The 26534-nt window shown below is 38.7% G+C and overlaps 1 protein-coding gene across 16 annotated transcripts in view; it reads right to left on the reverse strand.

The window, feature by feature from the left end:
- Positions 1–26534, reverse strand: part of INPP4A (inositol polyphosphate-4-phosphatase type I A) — a 113198-nt gene that overhangs the window by 32641 nt on the left and 54023 nt on the right. For 9 of the 16 annotated variants that reach the window (XM_085213652.1, XM_085213677.1, XM_085213685.1 and 6 more), the window contains 12 exons: positions 15727–15790; positions 14189–14404; positions 13323–13367; positions 12011–12129; positions 11787–11903; positions 9140–9219; positions 6999–7152; positions 5999–6089; positions 5144–5291; positions 2151–2281; positions 1714–1818; positions 924–1032 (listed from right to left, as the gene is read on the reverse strand). In XM_085213652.1, coding sequence (XP_085069778.1) covers positions 924–1032; positions 1714–1818; positions 2151–2281; positions 5144–5291; positions 5999–6089; positions 6999–7152; positions 9140–9219; positions 11787–11903; positions 12011–12129; positions 13323–13367; positions 14189–14294 — 1205 coding nt within the window. In that variant the 5' untranslated portion in view covers positions 14295–14404; positions 15727–15790. The remainder of the gene's footprint in view (positions 1–923; positions 1033–1713; positions 1819–2150; positions 2282–5143; positions 5292–5998; positions 6090–6998; positions 7153–9139; positions 9220–11786; positions 11904–12010; positions 12130–13322; positions 13368–14188; positions 14405–15726; positions 15791–26534) is intronic. The other 7 variants (XM_085213670.1, XM_085213698.1, XM_085213661.1 and 4 more) reach the window with 2 other exon arrangements.

The raw sequence follows: 26534 nt of genomic DNA on the forward strand, positions 1-26534 counted from the left end.
TTTACTGTCAAAACTGATTCTGTAGTTGGCAGATCAGATCCAAACCCTATAAATCCTTTCTTCGAAATGACACTAGCGAAGTCTCCTTTCCCTGCCTACAATGACTCATGTGACTCTCATCGTTCCTCAAATTCTCCATATTGCAGCAAAAGTAATGCAGACCCAAATTGCTTTATCTTTCCCTTGGTACCCTTAAAAGTAGCCCAGGATACCATTAGTCTTTTCTGCAAGGGCACATTGATAGCTCTCCCTATACCATATGTGACCTTCCCATTTTCTGCTCTTTTTATAGAGTATTCATGGATGTATTTCCAGAGAGGTCACTGTCACAGACAGGACTGAGGAGCTTTAGTATCTAGCCTGCACAGCAGAGTAAGGTCAGATTCAGAAGCCTGACCAACTCATAAATCTTGAGGCAATACATATATGAGCCTCTAGCAATATTCTCATAAATAAAACCAGCTGCCTATCAGGTACAGTTGTTTGGTACTAAAGAGAGTTCAGCAATAGGACCTAAAAACTATGATAGGGGCACAAAGTCTGAAATTCATGTGTTCAAAGCATGATGTAGGTAGCTAAAGAGTTTCTAAAGGCACATTTTCTAGTTTGCAATTTGGTAGAACTCAAACCCCACACTTGAAGTTAAATTAAATGAATTGACAAATATCGAAAAAAATTAAAGACTTCACTGAGAGAACTACTAGAAAAGACCTGTCACTAAAGAAATAAATACAGTAACATACAGGGGAAATTGTTTCTCCTCTTCCGTTTGGAAGAAAATACAGAATAATCTTTACAGTGTATAGTAGAACCACTGAATGAGGTGCAAGAAAAACAAAGAATGGAATGTTTTTTCAAATCACTGAGCACAGACTGTCAGGAAAGGGCACAACATCAGCTGACACAACAACATTTCTACTTACTGTTTCTTTGCCTCTTCAAATTTATGCAGCTTTTTCCTCAAGCCACCTGATTTGAAGCCTTGGCAATGAGCTGCTGGTGCTCCTATGGTGACTATATCGTAGTTCTGATCTGGGATGGACAAAAAGGACTTACAAATGAAAGCTTGTGATCTTTATGCAAACAATCATGGAAATTCCAAAACTATTCTGAAAGTAATTATGTAAAGCTTCATGCCAGTGTTTTGAAGGATATATAAAACCTGTATCATTTGGCTCTGGAAATTCATCAGGTACTTCTGAGTTGAAAAAGAACCCTACTTGAATGCAGGTACTTCATTTCTTAATCTACAAGTCTGTCTGACAGAGGCATTGAGTTGGCCTTTCCACCAAACGTGCCACTAGTGGAATCCCTAACACTGATACACAGAACAAGTATATGTCCATGGTTAGTGGGAATTACTGCCAAAAGAAGAAATAACTTAGGTTATTTACAAAGAAAGAAGCTTGATGTGAACAAACTGGTGTGATTTTGCATTACCCTTTATGATGGCTCCTCAGAAAAAATTCACAAACTTAACAATAAACAACAAACAGTATCTCTGACTATTCTGACACAAATCAAGGGACCCTGTAGAACAAGGATAACTACACCAACACCTCTTTTACAAAGAGATTTGGAATTCAAAGTAGAAGGTGCTATAAAAATGCCAAGTAGCATTAATAACACAGAACAGCAGTTTGTGGGAACTTGGCTATGAAAAATGAAAAAAGAAACAGAACAAAGTGAAGAAAGATAGAAAAAAGCAAGTACCTGATCCTCCATCATCTTGGACTCTCATTCTTTGTATATGTAAATTTGTAGGAACAAATTCCAACTTTTTGTCAGCTTTCAAGCTACTGGCTTTAAATGAAGGACCTAAGAAATCAGAAAAAAGATTGTATAAAAATTCTGCATCTGCTTAAGCTAAACTATTCAAGGGGTTTCATTCATTATTTGCAACATGCTAAAAGAAAAGCAGAGAAAAAAACATAGAATAAGAGGGGTCTTTCTCTAACTGTTCATAATTCTACTATACATTCAGGTAAAATAAGAGGATTAAGAGAGCAGACAAATATTTCTAGATCATTATCAACCTCATAACAAACATTAATAAATAAATATCTAAAAATAGTATTTTATTTTTTTTTACTCACTAACAAGCACAATTGAGAAGTGTCATTTTATTATAAAAAATAAATCTTGCTGACCTTTGTATTGATGCAGGTCAGTTAGATTTTCCTGATAAGTTAAAATAATTGTTTGGTACTGAGTAACTATTTGTCGCCGAAGGCTTTCCCAACAAGGAGATAATTCTCCCAATTCTTCTAGTTCACAAACCCTAGGGAAAGAAGAAGAAAGAAAATAAAGAGAGGTTGAGCTCCATTGTGCACTTGACTAAGTTTCACACTATAGCAATGTAGCACCATTCTCAGCTGATGCATTCTGAACTCACTCCTGTCACCAGACTGGGAAAATACTCCCAAACATGTCCCAAAGCACAGCTGTTGAGCCCTCTTCCAGGGAATTGAGGTTCTTTGCAGGCAGAACAGACTGTACCCCAAGAACTCCAGGTTTTAGTCAAAACCAAAGCTTTCCACCTTCTGCAGAAGCCCTCAGACTATTTGGTGATTTACAAATGGCGGGCACTGCCATTGTGTCAGGTGACTTGGGACAGTTAAGATCCACTCCACAGAACTCTGGTGGCTCTCTAACTAAATCACAACCGTGACAGATCTTAGCTGGGAGATCAGCACCCAACACTACAAGGAATATCTGTGCTGGCCAGATCATCTACAGGACAGATTTAAGGCCAGGCATGGAAAGCTTAAGAAGTGAAAGCATCAATAAGGTTTTGGAAAGACATAAGGTCACCCAACAAAGTCTTAATCTGCAGTTTCACTTTAGGTGGAATACAGGATGACTGAATACCCCCAGATCTGAACGGAAGAGCTCCTGGCTAGAAGAATTCAACAGAACATCACCAACGAAAATGTAGAACAATCATCTGTCAAAAAGATTCAGCAGATTTTTTGCTGCTGATTCTCAATACCCCTAACCCATAGCTTTAACTATTTGTTTTTATATAATTTGAGGGAGCATTTGGCAGAATAATTTCTACTCTACAGTAGGTAGGACCAAATTAACACCAGGCAAACTTCCAAAAAAAGCTTCAGATTGATTTTCCAATATGCAACAATGTAAACTGTATGTATCAATGACTTGGAAAAAGACACTTCTTGTTTCATCTTGTCAACTGTTTTTGTGACCAACTAGTCAAGTTCTCTTCCCAAAGCACACCAGGCATTTGAGCCCAGGTCTTCCTAAAGGAAATTCACAGCTTAAAACTTTGTTTCCTTGTTTATTCCACCTTGTTTATTCCTCCTGCTAAGACAGCAGGAGGTGTGCATGTCATAAACAATTAGGTAGTCAAAATATCCCCCTGATAAGGTGTTCCCTTTCAAAGAGTTCTGGGCCAGAGCAGTTTTACGTAAGAGACAACAGCTGTGATTAATACAAAGGCATTTTACAAGTTACCACATTGTTAAGACAGAAGCAGCTGTGCCTGTGTAGCTGCTCAGCATTCCTCTGGGCTACAGCACAGTGAATGGAGAAAAGTCTGAGATATCCAGCTGAATACAGTTTGTATTCAAATGTGCCATTTCCCACACTGTTTCAAAACACGGCACTACTTCAGCACTAACATAACAGCAGCAGACCTTAAAGAAAAATAATTGTTCATTTAGAAACATAAAAGCACTGGCAGAAAATAATTCTGCATGTTACTGTGGTTTACCTCAGCTGAACTGAGAGAAGGAAATCCTTCTTGGAGATTACACAGAAATGGTGTTTACCTTTCAGCCATGCAACTCAGAGAATCCAGAGTTCATATTAGACATCACATGGGCTGTTACTAACCTGGAATTACATGCAGTATTCATCTATCAATCACTGCATGACTTTAACAAGGCCTCTGAGCAGTCACTTTTTATGGTTAAGGCTTTTAGGAACTTCACTGCCCACATTCTTACAACAAGCCACATCTATTTTCCCCATTCATCTAAATTTTCCTTTTATTATCTTCAAGTTCTTAGATCACATTTATCCCAGATGGCACCTTATGAGTAAGCTTGGCAAATGTTTACATTATCTTAGCTGTATGCCATAATGAATAGAAGCTTCTGAATGTATTGTGAGGAAAGCTGTAGAGAACCAAAGATATAAAATAAACAATGAATAACTCATACCTAAACATGTAATGGTGCATCCCAAGGCCCCTCCACCACAAGTGTAGCAAGATAGCTATGCAAGATAGATCATTCTTTTCCTACAAGTCTTAGGCCTTAAAGGTTCTAAGACAACTGACCTTACTCCTTAGCAAGTACACATTTCTAAAAAACAAAACAGCATATAAAATCCCCATGGACGTTAGAAACTCTGTCATCATGTAGAAATTTTTTTTCCCTAGATGACAGCTCTCACTGCCACCTTCTTGTGAAAAGTCGTGAATTTTACAAAAGAAAAAAATACTTGCCTCCATTGTGGACTATTTCTGCCTGCTCGTATGGATTAACATTTGATTTTCTTTCACAGTATCCCAAAGGACAGAAATGTGTTAATATAGGATACTTAGAGCACTAAATAGCTTTATTTTTAGTTAAAGTCAGGCTTAATTAGGCCTCTAAGAGGGGCATTCAAACATAGCTAAAGTAAAAATCAAACTAAAAAATAAGATTAAAATTCTTTTACCATCCCTAAGGAAATTCTGTTTTTGTTTTTGAAGAGCACATAAATCACTCCAAGTGACCCTCTGCAAACCACAGCCTACAACTGTAGGAAAATAAATCTAATAAATGAGTATGCTGCCTTGAAGAGTGATGAACGCTTCAAAAAGAACAGATAACTGCTATGTGCAGATGACTGCAGAATGATTCTAATTGTTCATTCTGCCAACAGTTCTCTTCCATCAGCACACCTGTACACTCATGTTATCTCACACTGAAGCCCAGCCCCCACACGCTGACACAAAATCTTGCTTGCTGTAACAGCTCAATCAGCAAGGAGCTGCTTGTTTTTTTGTTTTTTTCTGTAGTGCCTCTGTGCTTTAACACCATTATATTACATATATTACATATTCCTTGGTAACTCAATAGCATCCACATCCCTGCTGTGTGACTGCCTATGCAAACCAGCTTGTGCTCACCTTGCTGCATCTTCTTCCAGAAGAAGCTTCACAAATTGCCTGGGTATGTGCAATGACAGCACACTCTCAGCCATTTGCTCCAAGATTCTCAGGTGGTTTCCATCAGTGGTGGGGAAGCGATACATCCGGCAAATGGCACCACCAAACACTGAGGAATTAAAACCATGTTATTTATGCATAAGCTTTAAGACATATAGGGTTACACAGGGTTAAGTGTACAAAATCTATTCAGTTTTTTGTTGCTGTTGTTGTTGTTTAAGTGAGTGGATTTGATTCACTAACATGTTGTAACACACTGATATACAGATCTGGTTCAACTAGGCATCAGCTTAGCTTTTCCAAGGATGCATGTTCTGCAGTGACTCCCCTACTAGCATTCACATGAACAGCTTCCAAATGATTTAAAATACCATTAAGGAAATACAACACAAATTCAACTTCTGAAATCCTTTTATTACATACTGTGCATTTTCTTCTCATGCAATCATTTGCTGGAAAACTCATCTTTCTTCAAGAAAAAAAAATCTTTTAAACAACTGTTTTTCTCTATTCCCTTCTTCCCCTTTGTCAAAAAAACCAAACCAACCCTGCTTATGAATAGCAAATTACAAGGAAAACTTTATGGCACAGTCAACGTGATGAGGAAAGTTTGCTTCTGCTGCTTTTACTATGCAAAATGATAGTGCAGATGATAAAATAATTTGTTCTTGCGCAATCCCTGAATGGCTGCTCTGTCAGTATCCTGTTCCCATTCCAGCAAAACATCTGCTTAAATGCCCTAGGGCTAAAAGCAGAGAGAAAGAAGCTTAGCTTTTGCAGACACTGAAATCCTACTTGTTACAGCCCACTGCTTACCAGATTTCAGTAGTGCATCCTTCCGTAATGAAGCATATTTGGATCTGATTCCTAAAGATTCTGTTAAACTTTCATCAACTGGTAACACAGTCTAAACAAAAATAAAACACAAAAAGAAAGAAAAATGAAAAACTCAGTGCCAGGGTAACATGCAGTGATGACCCTTCTAGATAGACTTAAAAGGAACATTCAAGACAAAGTATACTTAAAATCTATGTTTAAAAAATATTACACATACATTTTCTGTGGACAAAATCTATCATTGGTTGAAATAATAAATCCACTTAGACACTCCAGTTCAAGTATTATTATTTAATTCTACTACACAGTTTGAAACATCATAGTAAATTTTATCCAGTCCTTCAATTACTTCATGTTATTGTACCTCACAATCTTCAAAGCTGCTCCAGCAATATATACTCCAATATATGCCCATTACAGGTTTGACCTGATACACTGATCCTAATACACATTATGACTGTGGTACATGGGTATGGCTGCAATTATCACTAGTATCTTCTGCATGCAAGATTTATAGACTTAAGCATATGTCTAGGTTGAGAAATCGCTATGCCTGCGCTCAGCCTTTTTGAGCAGATCACACAAAAAAGTCAATATTAAAGTAACCTATACAGTTTAATTAAAAATCCTTTCAGGTATTTCTTTTAAGTAAAGCTGCCTGTGAAAGTTCCAGAATTGAAACTGCTTATGACTTCACCAATGCGGTAGGTATGCTAACAGTGCTACAAACCTATTCTGATGAAAGCCATAAACACTTGAAGTTAAAGCTCAATCACTGTAAACTAAATTTTTTCCCAAGATTTTAACCCCAAACATGAGCAACAAGAGCTCCATTAGGCTGCTTCTCACAATACTTTGAAATTGGAAAACACTAATAACAAAATGGACAGGAAAGTTGACAGCAGATCTCAACACAGTTTATTTCAATGCAGGCAATAAAGCTGTATGTTTCTGAAGCTGCTATAATGGTCATACTCACCCTTCCATTAATTGTATCAGGTGACCTTGTCACTGGAGGCCTTTGGTCAGTTTTTTCCTCCATTTGCCATCCAATAACTGTAATGTTACCTACACGGTCACTTTCAGCAGACCTGCAACAAATACTCTGCGTTGAAATTTTTTTGGAGGTGGACCTGTTTATCAACAAGGGAACACTTATAAAAGACTATTAATCTTTGAATTTCATAAACATTTTCAATAGGAATCTTCGCAACTTAATTTTACATGATCTTATAATAAGCTACTCAAATAAGAAAATGCTGTCCTCATTGCTTAGGGATATATTGTACAGGTCTCCTAATAGAAAGCAATCTAAAACTATGTGTGTGCCTCAATACTTCTGTAAAACCAGAATGAGGAATTAGTTTGTCATAGTGAAAAAATATATATATATATACACATATATAGTGAACATCCTGGAGCACATCAGGCACAGCACTGCTAGCTGGTCAACAAGGTTAAGATCCTCAATGGAAGAAGGAACATTGAAGTGGGAGATAATTCCAGACATCAGAGAGGTGCATGGAAGCAAGTGCCAAGAACACCCAGGGACCTTGGCCACTAACATCTAAGCAGCTGCACAGCAAGAACTGATAGAGCAATCTGCTGGTGGGGATGGATGTTGAGTCCATATGAACATATGTCTGAGGAGGAAGGGATGGAGAGTGGGAGGGAGTATGAGAATACAGTATAGCAAAAGTTCTAACCTTGCTGGTTCTCGAAAACAAACAAAAAAAGAACAGTACCAGATCTACCACTGCTGCCATTTATGCTGTCTCATGTCCCATGACACAGAATAATTTTGGCAAAGATCTATACTATTAATTGAAGATAGATTCTGAATGGCATATTAAGATTGTTTATGTTTTAAAATATGCTGTGAAAACCAAGATAAATAATAATAATAATAATAAATCCCTGGAAAAGACAACACTGGAGTGGTAAATGAAATAAACACACAAGGCTACAATAAAAGGTCTAAATATCCAACTCCAGTGTGTTTACAGACACTGCTTAGCATTCAGCTAATACATCTGAAGGATAATGTGACAATTAAAAGACATGTGTGCATCACAAATTGTTATAATAAGAATACATCTGATATCAAAACAAGCAGTTATGAAAGCCCATTTTTCAACTTTGTCATGAAAGAATAAATCTAACAAAATAGCCACATTTATCACACAAACATGAAACTGCTGCCCTCACATTCTTCCTCTTTTTCACCCTTATCTTCATGCTTACGATAAATTAAACTATTTCACTCATTATACCACTGATATCCGGTATTCTCACTCACTTTCTTCATCTGCTCCCCCTATTAAATTATGCTAGCTTTTTTTTTTTTTTTTTTTTTTTTTTTTTTTTTTTTTTTTTACAACACGTTGCAGAAAAATCCCTGAACTTTATTCATCTCTCCTCTTAGCATACACAGCTTGGTTCATGTTCACGTTTTGGTTAGCTGTGTCTGGGTTAAGTAATTCTAGTGCTGATAACATTTACACTACAAGTGCTGTCTTCTTCAGTCTCTCTTATGATGCTTCTTGATGATTTTTCCTTGTCTTCTGAGACAAGGATTCCTGTTCTGCTTTTAACACGTATTACTACAATGCACTTTTACACATCAGGACTCTCAATGTCATTATGCTGTTCTCATTCTTCTTCAAGTCTCCACTTCATCCCACACTGGATTTCATATATTCCCTTTTGGATGGGTTTTCAGCCTCCCACTCTCTTTTTTTCACTCCCTCCCGAGACATGCTCTTTCCACAAAAGCTTCCAATATTAATAATATGAGAAAAATAAAGCATATACATATGCTGAGCTGGTAGGACAAAATGAAAAAAAATGAAACTGGCCTTAGTAATATTTTTAAATACATCTTAATAATATTTTATAGAACCAATACCTAACACAATTCATCATATTTGAAAAGGTCTCGTTCCACAAGTTTTAACTATCATGCAATACAAAATCTTTTTTTTTTCCTTAATAGTAGCCTACAACTTAAAAAGAAGAAAATAAAAACAAAGTTTTCATCCTGTCTCACAGACAACTTACACTACATCTTAATCACATGTTAAAAGTGATAATTTCTAAGCAGAGAAAAACATTACAAACCTTAGTGTTAAGTGCAACCTGTGATTCTTCTCTTGTAGAAGCTCTTTTACAGTGAACATCCCAGAACCCAACAGATACATCTGGAAAGAAGATGATTACCAAAGCTGTTTATTATTTACTTTGCAACAAACAAAGCCTTTGTCCACAGCACCGAAGTCCAAAATAAAATTACTAGGCACAAAAGTCTTTAGAGATTCAATAAGGTCAAATGCCAGGTGTTGTACTTGGGTCAGGGCAATCCCCAGATATGTGTACAGACCGGGAGAAGAACTGATTGAGAGCAGATCCTTCTCTCAGGAGAAGGAGTTGAAGCTCCTGGTGGACAGAAGGCTGGTCATAGACCAGCAGTGTGCACTTGCAGTTCAGAAGGCCAACTGAATCCTGGGCTGCATCAACAGAGGGATGGTCAGTAGGAAGAGGGAGGGGATTGTTCCCCTCTGCTCTGCCCTCATGAGGCCCTTGGAGAACTGGGGCTAAACCTGGTGCTTTCAGCACAAGAAAAATGTGTAGCTGTTGGAGAGGGGCCACAAAAGTAATCAGAGGGCTGGAATATCTCTCTATGAAAAACAGCTGAGGGAGCTGGGCTTGTTCAGCCTGGAGAAGAGAAGGCTCTAGGAGACCTCACTGAAGCCTTCCAGTATTTACAGGCAGCTTACAAACAGAAGGGAGACTGTCTTTTTACATGAGTGATAGGAGAAGGGGAAATGGTTTTAAACTGAGAGAGGGGAGATTTAAATTAGATATTAGGAGGAAATTTTTCACCCAGTGAATAGTGATGCCCTGGCACAGGCTGCCCAGAGAAGCTGTGGGTGCTCCATTCCTAGAAGTACTCAAGGTCAGGTTGGATGAGGCCCTGGGTAGCCTGAGCCCTGCCCACAGCAAGGGGTTAGGCCTGAGTACGCTTTGAGGTTCCTTCCAACCCAAACCATGCTATGATTCCATGAAAGCAAGAAGACAAAAATCATAGAATCATAGAATCAACAACATTGTAAAAGACCTACAAGATCATCCATTCCAACCATCTGCCTATCACCAATAGTTCTCACTAAACCATGTCTCTAAACACACTGTCTAAACATTTCTTGAACACTTCCAGAGTCGGTGACTCCATCACCTTTCTGGGCAGCCCATTCCAGTGTCTGACCACTCTTTCAGAGAAGTAGTATTTCCTAACGTCCAGCCTGAATCTCCGGTGGCGCAGCTTGAGGCCATTCCCTCTAGTCCTAAATTCCTTCCACTTCTGCCTAATTTCATAATGTGCATATATAACTAGTAAAAAACCTTTGAAATGTAAGAAGTTTAATAATTTATTAGAAATAATTTTTCCACTTGTGGACAATAACCCCTTTTCTTTCCCTAAGATTTAAGAGAAAGCATCTCAATACATACAAGTTCAGTCACTGTGATACAGGAACACTGAAAGCAATGACTGAATGGAACTCAGATTGACTAGGTCAGCACTACATAGTCCCTCCTTGATCCAAACTTTGTTCCTTGCAAAGAACACACCTCTTCAGGAGGTACTCTTTTTTCCTCAGATCCTCCCCAGGAAGTACAATACAGAGGATGACAGCCCTGCTGCTTCTGAGAAAGCATGAGAAAGCAAGCACATTGAGCCTGAATTAGTATTTTGGGCAGCTGCCTGAGCATAAATGACCTGAACTGCCCACTGACCCAAGCACCCAAGCAGTTACAAGGGAGAGCTGGCACTTGAATATTTTTTTCTGTAAGGCAGCAAATCTTACCTCTGAACAGAATGACTAAGAGATGAGGGTAGGGGAATTATTAACAGCAATGCAAAAATATTCTTCCCCAGAACCTTTTTTTGCTCCTGTTATCCGCATTGCCATCTTCCAGAAGAAAATGACTACAATTAAGGGCAATCTTGCTGCAGACAGGACTTATTTGAGAAAATCACATAAGTTGCTCTGAAAGTAATGCCTCTTTTTTATTTCCATGGAAACAATTGATACAAAGAGCACAATAACACTACTCTATTGAGCAAATTCCCAGCTACAAAACACTCTTATCCAACATAGTCATTACTATTAGCTATGCACTTTCACCAGCAATGAAAAAGAGCCTGCATGCTGTGCTCATAAAAACCCACACCAGCAAAGGTGACCCACTGTCACCGTTGCCACTGCTGAAATTCACCACCCACTGCCTCACTGTGCTCATATCCACTGTTTCATCACCATCAGCACTCAGTAAGTGTCAAACATCAATGGGTGCTATTTTTTCCACATGGAGGAATTCAACAATACACCTTTGCTTCATACACACTTCAGTGTCAGATGCCATTCTGACAGACTGCCCCTCTGCTGCCATCTGTTGCACAGCAACAAAAATAAAGAGATATTGCTGGGCAAGTTCAATCTCTGCCATGCCACCAACATTCACTAGTTACATCGTGGGTCAATACAATAAAATAGGATGCATTACTTTTGGAGCAGTTCCCACAGCAACATTCCCCACTCTGTTCAGTCCATCCTACGGTATTCATTCCTCCTATCCATCTTATTTTCTCTAGGATCAATGCTGCTATCTCCTTCTTTCTGCCACAAAGCTCGCTAGTTTTATCTCATCGCTTCTCATTTGCTTGCTCTACACTCACTGAGCAGGCAACAAAATGAAGAATACTTACTGTTCCCTGAGATCTATCTTTAACGTCGTACACAGAGAGTTTGATTTGTGTCATTTGATTGATAAGAGAGTCCTGGAAAAAGGCAATGCTGCTTAGGAAGATAGGATTACTTGTTCCCTGTAATAATAAACAAAAAAGGCAGAAAATAACGCGAGGTGGCATTTATTAGGAGGAAATTCTTCTTGCGTTAGCTTCAATTTTAAATTTATTACCTTACCACTTACCTCAATAATTTCTGTCTGTGCATGCTTCGTCCAGAATGCCTGAGGAGGTGTAGTTACACTCACCGCTACAAAACTATTTGGTTTTCGATCTAGTGATGGCGTTAGCAGCTCGCTGCAAGCTTTAAGTACGTAACAGAGAAACACATTTAGATTCATCGTCTTTTTCATGCTGCTCTAAAAACTTTACACTTTTTGAAGCATGTAACAGACCTTGAGCAATAAAGCCAGAAAGAGCCTAGTATTCAGTCTACCAATACACTATAAAGGCAGACATCTCTCACCTCTGTGCAAGCAAAGAGTGAGCACACAATCAGATCACTCTCACTTCAAGCTGCAAAACCATAATTTAAAGTTGTTCTCCTCTAACACCTGCACATCCATCCCTCTGGCACAGCTCATTAGAACAGCCTACATGCAGAGATGTTCCACCGGGAATATCATGAGCATGGCTGCATTTGATCTGAAGTTACGCTCCATTAAACCCATTACCAAATGGTATTTTGCCATGGATGTTGTCCTTGAATGTTGATCAAGTAGCATTACTATGCATAGAAGTAGCTTGCAATTGCAAAAGAACAGCAACTTATGTCCTCTACCTGAGATTTTAATTGCTGGGAAGGGACTACAGTGAGTAGGAAACAACTACCAAAATTTCCACTCAGTGACTCTGCACAACTATGTTGAAATTCAGAGCTAAATTCTATCTACTTGGATACAGCTGGTTCAGTTCTGCTTCAGCTAAATTTGCAAGTTAATTTTGAGTTTAAACGTACACTGAACAGGTTTGAAGCTCTGTGTAGTTTTAAATTTATCTGAAAAAATATTTAAAATGCCTTATTCAGTTCTGAGATATTCTAGTTAAGATTACTATCCATAACACAATTACACACATCTGAGATATATATGTATCTTTTAATTTTCATTTCAAACATACTGGTAAGAGCAAAAACTTCCAAACATCCAAACACAATCAGGCCAAGAAAATCATGCTGCAGTTAAAAATGTGGATAGAGTTTTAATGAGGAAAATGTTTCTCACTTATTCTTCAAGCGAGGCAAGCCAACACACAAGTTTCTTGACCTTGTTTAAGCACCTCTGAAATTAGGTCACTGATGAATCTCACGTTACCACATGACAGCAAAGTCCCCAGGAAAGAAGGTACTGGTAATAGTTGGTAACTTTTAGAAAATACTCCATCCTAAAATGGTATTTCCACCTAATACTCAGTTTGCTTGAAGACATACTGTTCGTATACTGAGACAGAAGACAGTTTCACAGTATTTTCACAAAGATGAAAAAACACTAAACCCACCTAAACTGAACTCTAAAATCGGCTCATCTGGATCCTGAATATTCCCTATAAACCGGAAAAATAAACACAAGATTAGTGAAGCACTGCTTTGTACCTGTCCCAGAAGTTACGGTTACAGAGGAAGAAATGAAATTTGATAGAAAATGTTAACCTTTTTCATTTAATTAGCCATGAATATTTAATATATTCATTACCTAATCTTTAATTCTTAAAAATAATTTTAAATACTTGAAATTATCTAATTCAACAAATTATGTTCAGACAAAGACTAAAATATGCAAAACCATGCAAGATTATATAGAACATGAAAATACAAAATACCAAATCTCAGTGGAAAACAAGAGGATTACAGTCATTTAGTGTCTGAGCCACTATTAGCTCCAAATTATTAAATCAGATATATATCCTCTGTGATCAGTGAACAAGGAGAAGCTGGAAAATACCTGCCTCTCTCACTAATCAAATAAAGTCCCCAGGGATTACAGTGCTAATTTACTCAACATAAAAAAAATGGAGATAAATTTCAGTTTCCTGAACTCTCTTGAAAATTTTATACAGTGTCAAACTAGGAGACTCTTCTTAGATAACCTTGACATTTTTTTGTTTTTTTTCCCATCTCTTATCTTCCACTGATAAACATAACGATACAAAATCCAGGGTTTTTTTCCTTCCCTATTCAATTTTAGTACTTTGTCTGCTTTAAAAATGGCAATTTTAAGACTATATTTTCAATACAATTCCTTTCTCCCATTCACTCCAGGCACATCTAAATCTAGCAATGGAAACAAAAAAAAGCACCACAGTAATGTTAGTAGAAAGTATATTCTGAAAGGGCAATAAACAATAGCAGACATGAAAGTACTTACCTGCTAAAGAAAGGCCTAGCATGTCTGAGGTGACATCAATGGTGGAGGCCCGTTGCACGGTGCGGGATTTTGCACCATGGCGGGGACTGTGTTCTCTTGCTGTCATTTTGTCATGAAGAAGCCTTTTCTTGCTGCTTGGCTCTACTGATGTTTGTTCTATGGAGTAGGAGAGTGCAGCAGGTTGTCTCCAACTGCTATTCCTCTAACATTACCACGCTAAGCAATGAAGAGAGCAAAAACATACACTAGGATTTTAGGCTACTATCAGTTACTGCTCTTTTTAACACCAGCAAACTTACAGCCATAAGATTGCCTCAAGCCATCCAGAAGAAGAGCTCACGGCAGACCCAGTGCTCTATAACTCAATGTGTATAAACCATATATCTGGAGCGTTTTACTGCAAACTGTTGAAGACTGCACCACATGTAAGAAAGGCTCCTCTGTCAGAGAATGGAGGTTGAGAGCTTGTTAACAGACCAGCTGCTCTTCTCCTTTGTCTAAGTTATTAAATCATCCTTAATGAAGTTTCCTGATTTTCATAATCCCCAGGAAACACAAGTAAATTCATCAGATGGGGCCCCTGCAGTCTGCAGAGGTAGGACAAGGGATTAGGACAAAGGGACAATGCCTCGGCAGAACATGGAACAAAAGGGCAGGAAGTGCTGTTATTGTCAGCAAACTGTCTTTTTCTAGGTCCTACAGCCATGAGAGAGGGATACTGAAGACTATAAATAAAACCTTCCAAGGCCAGAGTGAGGCTGACATTCCAGAATGGTGATATAAAGAAAAAGCAGAAGAGGATGACTGCTGATGTAGCACACAGCAGCATCCATGCTTTTCTCCAGTGTTTCAGGAGATTCCATAACCTCTCTGGGTAACTTGGTTATTCCAGAGTTTGATCACTCATAGCAAAAAAGTTTTTTATCTTTTTCTTTCACTGTTTAAGTGGTAAAGTAGCTAGAGAATCATTGGTATTTCTGGTTTAGCACTGAACATCCTAAGATCTGGTCAAACATAACTTCCATCAGAGCTCCTTCCAGTTTCAAAGTCCTTCCATTCTTCTATTTTATTTTCCTTCTTTCAGCAACAGCTCTTCTTTGATTTGTTCTTTATGTAATTTGATATTTAATGGTTTGTAAGTTCATTAAACCTAAGCACCTAATGAAATGACAGCTATAAAACATGCTGGCAGAGATTCAGGCAGGATGCCACAGCCCTTTTCCCCAAATCCTATAAATACCTTATTGGAGAATAATTACTATGCTCTCATAGTTACAGGTCAAACAGCAGTTAGGTACAAGAGTCTGTTTTTTTTAGCCAGAATCTCTATAGATGACGACATCCTTAAAAAGGTTCAATCTTTGAGAAGTTTGAAGAGGAGGCAAACACTTTTTTTCCTGAAATGATTTCTATCTAAATACTATTGAGACTTGGAGAAGTATTACACTAAGTCCTCAACTATTCTTTCAAGTTGCATTATTGATTTATCACCTAATGATACATTCCTAACGGCAATAGCTTATATTTACCATACTTACAAGAGGGCTCTTTTCCTCATGTGTGGATGGATTTTGCATGTCATAACATTGATTAAGTCCGCTCCTAAAAAAGAACAAAATAATCAGAATGAATAAAGAATCTTTCATACAGTATAATTCATTGTCAACAGAAAATTACCATTAACTAAATATTCCAGTTCTGATGACTAGCATGTATATTAAAGTTTACTGAAAACTAAGAGCAACAATACTGGCAAATACAGAAGAGCATCATACTCTAATGAATCTGATACAGTCAGATTCTTACAGTCTTACAGTCTTAATAGTCTTATATAGTCACAAAAATAACCAGTGAGAGTGGGGACACAAAGAAAAAAAAAGCTTATGCTGGCAAAGGACAGACTTCAGGTCAGTATTTGGTGAGTGGGTGGCACGCATATAAGAAACATAAGTAAAAATGTTTACAGAATAGCCCGAATGTATGTGATTTGTTGAGAATGAGACAGCACTTGTTACTATACTTGCTTTGCTACTGCTAAACTTCCAAATTTCCACCATCACGAGGACAGATCATGCAAAATAGTCAAAAGCATAGAAATTCAAAAGGCTAGGATGTAGGGCTACTTTTCCATTGGGTGAAGTTACAATGTGAGGTAGGCTTCCACGAACAGCTAGCAATAAGCGTACGGGAAAAGTGAATTACTTACAAATATATACTGTAGGCTAACTGATGATTTGCATTTGCTACTGGAATCATCTAATTCAAGTAATTTACATTAATAGGATCAGTCTTTCAAGTCACATGCATGGCATACCACAACGAAAGAGACAAGGTAGTCTAGTTTGAGATTTAGATTTCATTGCCAGCCATAACAATAACCCAAGATTGCTTAAGAGCACTTGTGGAAAGGGTTTTATCTCACCTAACTTAATCTGCGTAGGAGGCAGGTATTTGATCTCACCTCATTGCCCAAGTTCTACGTGTAGTCAACGATGACACATATACACTTCCAGAGAATGATTCACCATTTTCCTGGGTAGGTGGGATGAATCACCCCACAAAGATAGCTCTCACACTCATTTTAAAAAGAATTTGGATGACTTGTTTAGGTCTGATGCTGCACCTGGGCAAAAAAACTCCCAGTTTTGTGCTAACCCAGGCATAGAGGATTTCCAGTCACTGTATGGACTGACAGATCCAAATAATAGGTGCTCTTGAATTACAGTCAACTCAATTCTTACAACTTCATGATTATGTTCTTAATATAAATCAATGGAGGCAAGATTCCTTCCAAATTTAAGGTATCACAAACACAGATGACAGTTTCCTGAGATGGTAGCTATGACAAATACCACTCTTTGGAGTCTGCAAGACTCCACCAAAGGGTGATATCATTCAGTCATCACATCCAGGCAAATTCCATCTCAAACAAGGCATAATGCATCTACACACAGCCTTTGACTTTGTCCTTACTCATGCTGCAAATGAGGGATGCTGACAGCATGTATTGTTTTGCTTTGCATTCACTGCAAGCACAGTTTACAACTTCAGCTTCAATGAAAGTGTGAAAAGCTATTGTTGACTCCAGTACCAGAAACTGTTATTTCCATTTTGCAGAAAAGGCTTTTAACCAAGCCTCCCTATTGTCACGTGAATATTTATTTCACCTTTTAACTTTTGCACAAATGCATATGACCAGAAGAAAAGATCTTCACCCAGGACACTTCTGGTACACTACTTTCAGTCTTGGCTATTGGTGGTGAGATGCAAATGCCACTCTGCTCAGCTGCAAGGCCCCACATCCTGTGGACTGGATACTTTCAAACATTTTTCTTACTGACTGCTTGAGAAGTGTCAAACATAAGTGATATTCATTTCTGGGAAGCAAAATCATTCCTTCATGGTTGATTTGCACAAGTACAAGCTAATAGTCTCATTGCTAAAATTGTTCTGGTAAGGGGCTTCATCTGCTCCTTTTTTGAAAAAAATCTCTTACCTCATCCTTGGAACCAAACACATCAGCTGAGATGAAGCCTCCTTTCACTCTAACAACTATTTTTTTTTTGACATTCATTCATCACACATCTGTAAGAAATGGGATTTTCCCAAATTACAAATTAAGAAGCAGGAGAAAAAAGCTACTTCTGCTACATTCAAAATCTACTTTGAGACCATGCTTTTCTACAGTCATACTGCTCTAGGTTTATAACATTTGATAGGGCACAGAGGTGAGCCAAAACAGAAAATGAAAGAAGAGTTCAACTCTAAATGTTATTGATGCATCTAGATAAAGAATATATAGCAGAGAAAGTTTAACAGCTCATTTAATGCTTTGAAAAAATGCCTGGAGATCAATCTTGCTGATTACCATCAGCTCCAAGATGGAGTTAAAAACTAGCTATGGGACACTTAAACTGCTGTTTTATTCTTTAAACATTGAAGGGGCACCTCCAGCCAACTGTACTCTTAGATAACATCTTACTAAAAAGTTTCAGGTACCCTGGTTGAAAATGTTTTAACAATACAGTGAGTGATGAAAAAAGTGGAAATTAATATTTTCTGAAACGTAAATAGTTTGAGTCTTCAACATGGCCAAGTTTAAATTTAACATCTTATTAACTGTGTCATTGTGGACATGCCAGACTCTAAGTTATGACTCTGTTTCCTTCCAAGTAACAGCACCATCTCTAGTATACTTATCATACAAGTATTTTTTTTTCTTCTTTTTTACATCCAAACTTAGCAGTGAAACAAGAGTGGTCAGGCTGGCTGATGACCAATCTTCCAGTACTTCCAGTATTTCGTTTCCAACAGTTGTTTCAAAGGAAGATAGAAGGACCTTTACTGATCCTGCATCAGGGTCTGAGGGTGACGGTCTGAATCAACTCTATCGTTCCTGGCTGCAGAGGTAGTATAAGAGCAGAGCATCAACCCAAGGTCAACAGCTCTAGAAAGTCTCCTAAAACTGACATGAATTAACAACTACTTTTTACAGTCTCACGAGCACTTTGCTCTTCCGTCTCATTCAACAGCACTGAATGTCCTGAATCTGATGTGTATCACAGCAAAAGGAAAAGTCAGTGCCATGAGCTTGATACCTAAAATCAGATTTTTCCTTCCTGCCAAACTCACATGAGCAATACACAGGATATATGTATGTTGGTAAGGATAGGGTCTGTAAAATGAAACAGCTGGTGCCAAAAGCTGATATCCACACGGCACACAATCTCAATGTGTTACTTAGCACCACAGTCCAGTGCTAATTTGGCTCCACGACTGAATACATACCAGTGGTTGGAGCATGTGCAGTGTGCTCCCTCCAACAGTTTTAGGCAAAAGAAGCACTACTCATGTGCTACAAGTTGTGAACAAAAATGCAGCAACAGACAACTAAGATTCACTTCAGAAATGCACTCCTAATCTGAAACAAACTGCTAACGTAGATGCAGCCGTAAGATCAATTACATCTCACTTATTTGTCCTAAGGAGCAGCTTCCCATGAGTTTCAAAAACTCCAGTCACCGCTGGTGACCAAATAAAAACTGTTTCAATTCTGAATGCAGATCCATGGGTTAACACCAGTTTCACTTCCCCTCGCTAGCTCCCTGACCCAGAACATCATAGTAAACATGCCACCTGGGAGGGTAAAAGAAAGCAAGTGGTGCCAGCATCCACAGGACCTTTGTTTCTCACTGAAATTACTTCCCCATCAAGAATATACTCAGCAGGTGCACTAGTCTGTCACCTCCACAAAGAAGTCCTCCCTCTCAGCCTGCCCTTTAAATCTAGGTTCCCCTCATCGGATGATTCAATTTTTCCTTCTCCCATTGATAAAAAACTTAATCATCAAGAATAGACAAAAAATTTGCCCTGAACCATCTTCTGTGCTCTTCTGATGCCCTCCTCAGAACTCTGATCAAGGGTGTGACTTCAGCAAGTTACAAGGAATGCATCTGTGCAGCATGCAAATCCCCAAAGGTGACCTTTCAGTGATATTTAGATAAAATGCCATTTTAGCAGCAGGAAGTAGCTTGCTTTCTCTTTCCTTTCCTTTCCACCCTCTCACACTTACTTATGCACAAACCCAAGTCACACTTTTTATTCTCAATCCTTCTATGAAGGTTCACTATGAAGTCGTGAGAAGCTTCAGCAAACTCAATTAATCTAAAAACCCAATTTTCTCTCTAAAACATATCTGCATACTTTTAATAGAAAAGTGTAATTTAGGCCACTCATTTCTTTTTGGAAATTATGACTGTCTATATTCACAACTAAAATACAACCAGCATTCTTCTTAGCTTAAAGAGGTAATGTTTTAATATCACACATGATCACAACACTTCTATTTCTTCAGTACTCCCTTCTATGAGCACCAAATTATGCACGCCCACATGTGAAAGTGAGCATTAAGTGTAACACACAGGTTTGCTAACTAAAAAAGAAAAAGCTCAGCTCTGTTTCATTTTGCAGAAGAGTTTTTATCATGGTGAGCACACCACAGTGCCACAGAAACGATGAGCCTTGCTACATAACAGTCTGAAGTCCAGCTCCCTTGGCCTTCTCCACTGTTTTGCCAACAGAAATTCTAGCAGCTTACAGATAATCTTTTCTCTAAATTTTTATGCTTTTCACAAGAAATATGCAAGATATGTTATAGTAAAGTTTCTTGAGCATGGGAAGACTTCTTTCCACATCACCTGGGGTTCTCACACTACCCACACAGACCCAAGAGAACAAGGAACATAGATGCCACTGAGGAATTTGGACTGCAAACATACTTCTGAATTTAACAGTCCTTTGGGCATCCTCCTAAAGCCTCTTGCTTCTAAATCTGTCTTTCATCACAACCATGATGCTCTGGGTACAGAAACAGCATTGCTCTAACTGGAAGAACAAACAGCATAACTGCCCTGAGCTCCTCCTGCTGCAGGACAGTGGTGGGAGAGAGGGGAAGAACGGCAGAAAAACAAGCAACAAAAAACCCCAGCAGAGTATGACCAGAAGTGGAAGTTAACTAGAAGACTCGCTCCTGCTGTTGATTAAAGATGGAAAGCTCTCTTCTCTGACATGATGGGTGCCAGAGAAATATCCCCCACCATACAGGCAATGAGAAACTGTAGGACAGAAAACACAGAGGAATAAAAGCACTGAAGCTGCACTTGCAATCAGAAGTTTTAATAAAACTTTGCTTGCAACAAAAAGTCTAGGGATCTGTCTGAGCCACCTATACATAATACTTAACCCCTTCATAGACTGATGCAGCATTACTTAAAACCAGTTTATTTTGGTTGAAACAACTTGGGAATCACAAGATGAACTACATTTAGCATTGTTATCTATGTGGGTGATCAGATCTGACATTCTGCTCTGAAACCACTGGGTTACATTGAGCTTCAGCTGTGCAACAGGACTATGCTCTGGGGTCATAGACTAAACGTCAGTTCACTTTCCTGACATTACTTTTTCCCAGTTAGACAAAAATGCTTCACCTACAAGGTCACAGGCACACAGGAAATCTCCCAAGCACTCCTGATTTTTATGTAGTATTTCTCTGATATGCTGTGATTCCTACACTCGCTGTTTGAAACATCTATATAAATTAAAAATACATAGTAGCAGCTGGGGGCAAACCAGAAATCTATGAATTATTTCTCTAACATACGTGTTTTCAATAAGACATAATTAATTGACACAGAACATGACACAGCATCATGTATTTAGAAAATCCAAAATAAATTTTTGTGTGGGAGTCACATTCCACAAAAGTTATTAACAGGATTGATGCAGCATAGCAAAACTGGAGACTGATGTGATTAACACAAATCTGTTGATGCACAACTCTCCATCAACATTTGTTCTGTACTTCTAAACTATGGTTTGTGCGTGTATTTCTGATACATCTTTTTTTCTTATACTATGCTTGCCTAGACAATAACTAATGGAAGCAATTTTGTATGCCTTTTCAAATGAGATAATTCTTGTTTGCTTCCAGATATCTATTTCCTTTGTGCTGCTTTCATTTATTTTTCCTGAAGAATGAAATGGTTTGCTTGTTTATCCCAACCTTCCCAAATTAGTGTGGGAGAGGCCAAGACGCTGACTGCAAGGCTCTTCCCTGGATTTGTTTCTGCAGTCACATAAACAACTCCTTCTTCCAAGTGGTGGGATGCTGGCAGCTTGAACACATAACTATCCAGCTCCACACGCTCCAACAATAGGTTGCACTTCCCACCACAGTTCTCACTTCAACGCCTCGCTGGGACAGCTGCCACAGCGATAGGAACTCTTTTTCACTACCCTGTGGGTTAGCAGTGAGACGAACCTCTAAGACATAATAGAGGAAGGGGTGTGTGTGCAACAGCTGCCAGTTTTGCCATCATACTTTCCTTGAAAATCTATTTAGACAGCATGCAGAGACTTCTAATTTGCTGGCACTGACAGAGACTTCAAATTCATCCAGAAAATCCTGTCTAGATTCCTAGGAGTTGGGCTAAAGACCCTCAAGATTTGGTTTGCTTTCTCATCTAAATTGTTATGAGAAACCATAGAAAAGGGTCAGAATGTCTGCCTCAGTTTCTGCTTTAAGAGCTGAGGAAAGCTACAGCTGAAATCCAAGCACAGCATGGGTCTGCTGTGGGATTAAACAACATGAAAAAAGCACAGCAGTTCTCTCATGGAAAAACAAAAAACAACAACACACAAGAGAAGCAAGCCAGAAGTGAAAATACAACGGACCCTGGCTGAGCTACATACTTTTGGGTCTATAGAAAGGAACCAGAAACTCCTGGTATATCCTGTATCTATCTGGGAAGGGGACTACAGCAAGCAGAAGTACTTTCTGAGAGAAATTGCAGGGTCCTCCACCAGCCAGATAAAGGCAAATGTAAGTTGAGGAGATGCAGCCAACAGGAAGGACAGCTCTGAAGAACGGTGGAAAGCTAAGCTGTTTGATTCTCAGCAACTATATAGGACTTGGGATTACATGGAGCAGAAAAGTTCAACGTGGATAGAAAAACATGAACCTATTTCTAAGCTGGCCTTGAGCAAGATACAGCTGTTACATATTCAAAACTGATCCAGGAGCACAGGCACTGGGGAAGGAGCAGGAAGAGACTCAGGGACATCTAAAGGGACAACGTTATCCTCCATCTGCAGGGCCCAACACAGCAGGCGTGCTCTGGCTCAAACAACACAGATGTATGACCCTATTCCTCCACACACACACATCCCCCCCGTCCTTCACAACATCATTACTGTAGCTGCATTCTCATCAAGAGTAACGAGAAGAGGAAGAATGAAAGGAAGTGACAGGGTCGGAGGCACAGTAATTTGTCCACGCCTTTGTGCTGTGTAGGTAAGGAACAGCTGCAAACATCTCTCTTCCACAAAAGAAAGTTTCATTTTCCATCAAACACAGAAGCAACTTCTCAGAGGTCACAGAATGTCACCACCTGCTCGCTCCAGGTCACGGGCAAGGGCACCACTGATGATTTTCAGAAAACCCCAACAGGTTAAAACTGAAATTTCCAAGAAACAAATACTTCTATACTTCAACAACAATAATTTCATTTCAGTGATCGTGTTGTCAGAAGCACTAGAAGTTAGTGAGGCAAGAAAAAAGAAATAGGAAGACATAAGCAAGGCCTAGTGAAATTGTTCGCAGAAATCAGGAACACATTCAAATTTGCTGACCAACTTATTTGCCTATATATTTTTAACACAGAATTACTTGCATACCAACTTGAAGAGAAGATACGTTTTTTTGCAAAAATCAAAGTCCATGTCAAACATGAGCTCAACTGCTGCCACCAGGACGCAACTATAGCTCACTAAATGGATTCTTAACTTCTAGCAGAGCTACTGAAAAACAACTGTGTGGAAAAGACATATACTGACAGACATAGGCCATTTTTAAAACATACTGGAAAAATATTTGGAATATACTGAAACCTGCCATATTTGACTGATGAACTAAAGAGGCGTAAATGAGTAACACAAACTGGACTAAAGCATGTGACCTACAAAAAAATAGACCATAAGTGGCTCATGTCTCCTTGAAGCAGCCTTACAAAAATCAGACCAAATATCTTTGAAATATTTCTATGGATTTGATTATAAATAACTTTCCAATGTAAGATCAGCAGTTTTCTACTAGAATACCATACTTCAGCTATTGTCCTCCAGTTGCGAAAATTTCCAGGAGGCTTTCTGGCTTTGAACATCAGCCTTACTGAAATACTATACTCTCTGTCGAGGTGTGATGAGCTATTATAGAAAATAAATACCATGAAGTAGACATTATGATGCTAATTCTAAGAGAGGAAAGACAATGTTTGAAAAGACTATCACTACTACTCAGATTGTTTTAATGTGTAAAATCAACAAACATCTGAAAGCCTGTGAACAGATAAAACTAACTTACAAATAAGTTTAATTGCTTAGAAAATGCATATCTCCTCAATCCAACGCAGTACAGACTAAAGCAGTCCGTTCAACAAGAGAGGATAGTAAATACTTGTGTAGCTGCAGCATGTGCTGTGCAACATCTTTTTCGTTCTGTTGTAACAACATTCTTCTCTTTCATTCCCATGCACTGACAGACCAAACATAATAAACATTTCAGACAAAAATTTAGAGAAAAAACAGGCCTCCTACACCCTATAGCCATGGATTTCACATTTCTGGGGCCTAGGGTTTTTTAAAACAATTTTCAAATAACTGTAATCTCCATTGACTGGTATGTTTTCAGCAGTGGCTACTAATCAGTCTTCAGAACTGATGTGAAATAGAGGACAGTAAACAGAAGTTTACTTTAAAAAAGAAATAATAATTCCAGCAGGGATGCTAGCAACAGCCACAAAAAGATACAAATGTTATGTGAGGACAAAGGGCAAATATTCTTGCATCATTCAGTACTTGAAAAAATGAGCTCAAATGTCATCATTTTGTCAATTCTCCAAGCACTAACATGCCTTAAAAAACAGACATGTTACTACAGGCCAAGTTGATCAGAATCTTACTTTTTCTGGGACAAGCTTCTCTCAAATGCAGAAAAGTCTGGAAATGTAAAAGATGCATCCCAAATTATTTGCTTCTCTTTAAGTTCATGAATAAGTCACTCTCACGATTTTTTTATGCTGAAGGCTAGCAACAGTGATGCCAGCTTCTCCTGCTCACTCCAGGTGCCTCAGAATTACTGTCTTCCTCCCACCATACCTCAGAAATTCATAAGCATGTTGCCAAGCTCAGCAGTCAACTCTCCAAGGTAAGGCACCAGGGATGATGCTTCTGCCCACAGTTTCCTGTCTTGCTCTTCTGGGACAGATGAGCACTGGTATCTGCATTTCAGCTACATTAGTTCACAGTCCTCCATCTAATCAAAACCGCTTTCAGTAGCAGGTTACGAGACTGAAGAGGCAATACCCTCTGGCAAAAGAGCAGGACCAAAAAGTGAGTACAAAGACTGGCTGGAAGCAAAAGGTTAATTAAACCTGCAGTCCCCTCTGAGAGTAGGCAGTGAAAGAGACTGAGAAAACAACGCAATGAGCAAGGCTAGGATTTGTGAGGTGCCTCCAGGTCTGTATTCCCGGACTCAGGAGACAAGCACTGTACGAGCGCTCTGATCACACCTAGACTTCCACACTTCACTCTCATCAGTACCATGATGGCTTGTGTGTCACCAAAGCTCACTCCTGGCACTTGGAGTGCTGTCATCCTGTAGCCCGGTGACAGCGTACAGCCAGCACTAGCAACCATCCATTAGCTTTGTGGGGGGCTGCAAGGCCTGAGGATGTGGGCTTTTCAGGCTTGCTTTGTCTGAACTGTTCCTGACCCGCTTGCAACTTTGTTTTAACTTGGTGTAGTCTCACAACACTTTCTCTAATCACCCAGATGTCTGTGATTGATTGTTTTTACTTCTGTTTATCTTTGCATGGTGCCATCATGATTTTACAACTCTGAAATGACGATGCTGTGTAGAAAAACACAGGCCTGGTATGATAACAAATGTCTTGAGAAGTACAAACAGGGCAGGCACTAAAGAAGAAAAAAGAGGTAGGCACAGTGTGTGTTCAATCATTTCAACTCTATTAAGCATTTATTTGATTGTTATTACTCAAACAGGAAAAGTAATGAATCCTGGATTAGACTGCAAAGATTTTGTTTATATCAACAACAAGAGCTTTTAGGCTTTAGATATAAGTGCACTTAATCTTTGTCTGTATAAATGATTTGAGTATAAAGAACCAACACGGAATTTAATGCCATTCTTCACACTTTACCTGCACCAACAGATGCTGTTGACTTCCTGTATTTTTGGAGAGAAATCTTTTCTTTTTGGAGATAAATTTTTGGAGCACTAATTTTACTGAGTTCCCAGCCATTTTAAGTCATGAAGATCTCATCTCTGCAGCTTCAATTAAAGAGTCTTTAAGGACTAACGATTTAAAAATGAGAGCTAGACATAACAGTGTCAGGACAGTTTGTGATTGCTGGGATAACATCTACACTCCAAGCACAATTCACTTGCTTCCATTGGAAGCACAAAGTGATTGCCTGCTCGCAGTGATATCGCTGTGAATTATAATATATCACATCACAGAACTACAACTTTTTAATTGTGTTACTGCTTGACTTAAATTTAAAATTGGGAAATGACTGGTTGTTGGAAACAGCCAAAAATTCTTTATCTAAAGAAAAGGTTAATTTCTGCGAGAAGTGAAATCAGACAGTAATATTACAAAATTTAATGATGTTCCATTTCATTCTTCCATCAATAATTCTCAATTGTTTCTGATTTGAAAACTTCCTGAAAAACACAGAATTGCTCAGGTTGGAAAAGACCTTA

Source organism: Meleagris gallopavo, chromosome 1 (genome assembly GCF_905368555.1).
Source record: "Meleagris gallopavo chromosome 1, MGAL_WU_HG_1.1, whole genome shotgun sequence".
Lineage (NCBI taxonomy): Eukaryota > Metazoa > Chordata > Aves > Galliformes > Phasianidae > Meleagris > Meleagris gallopavo.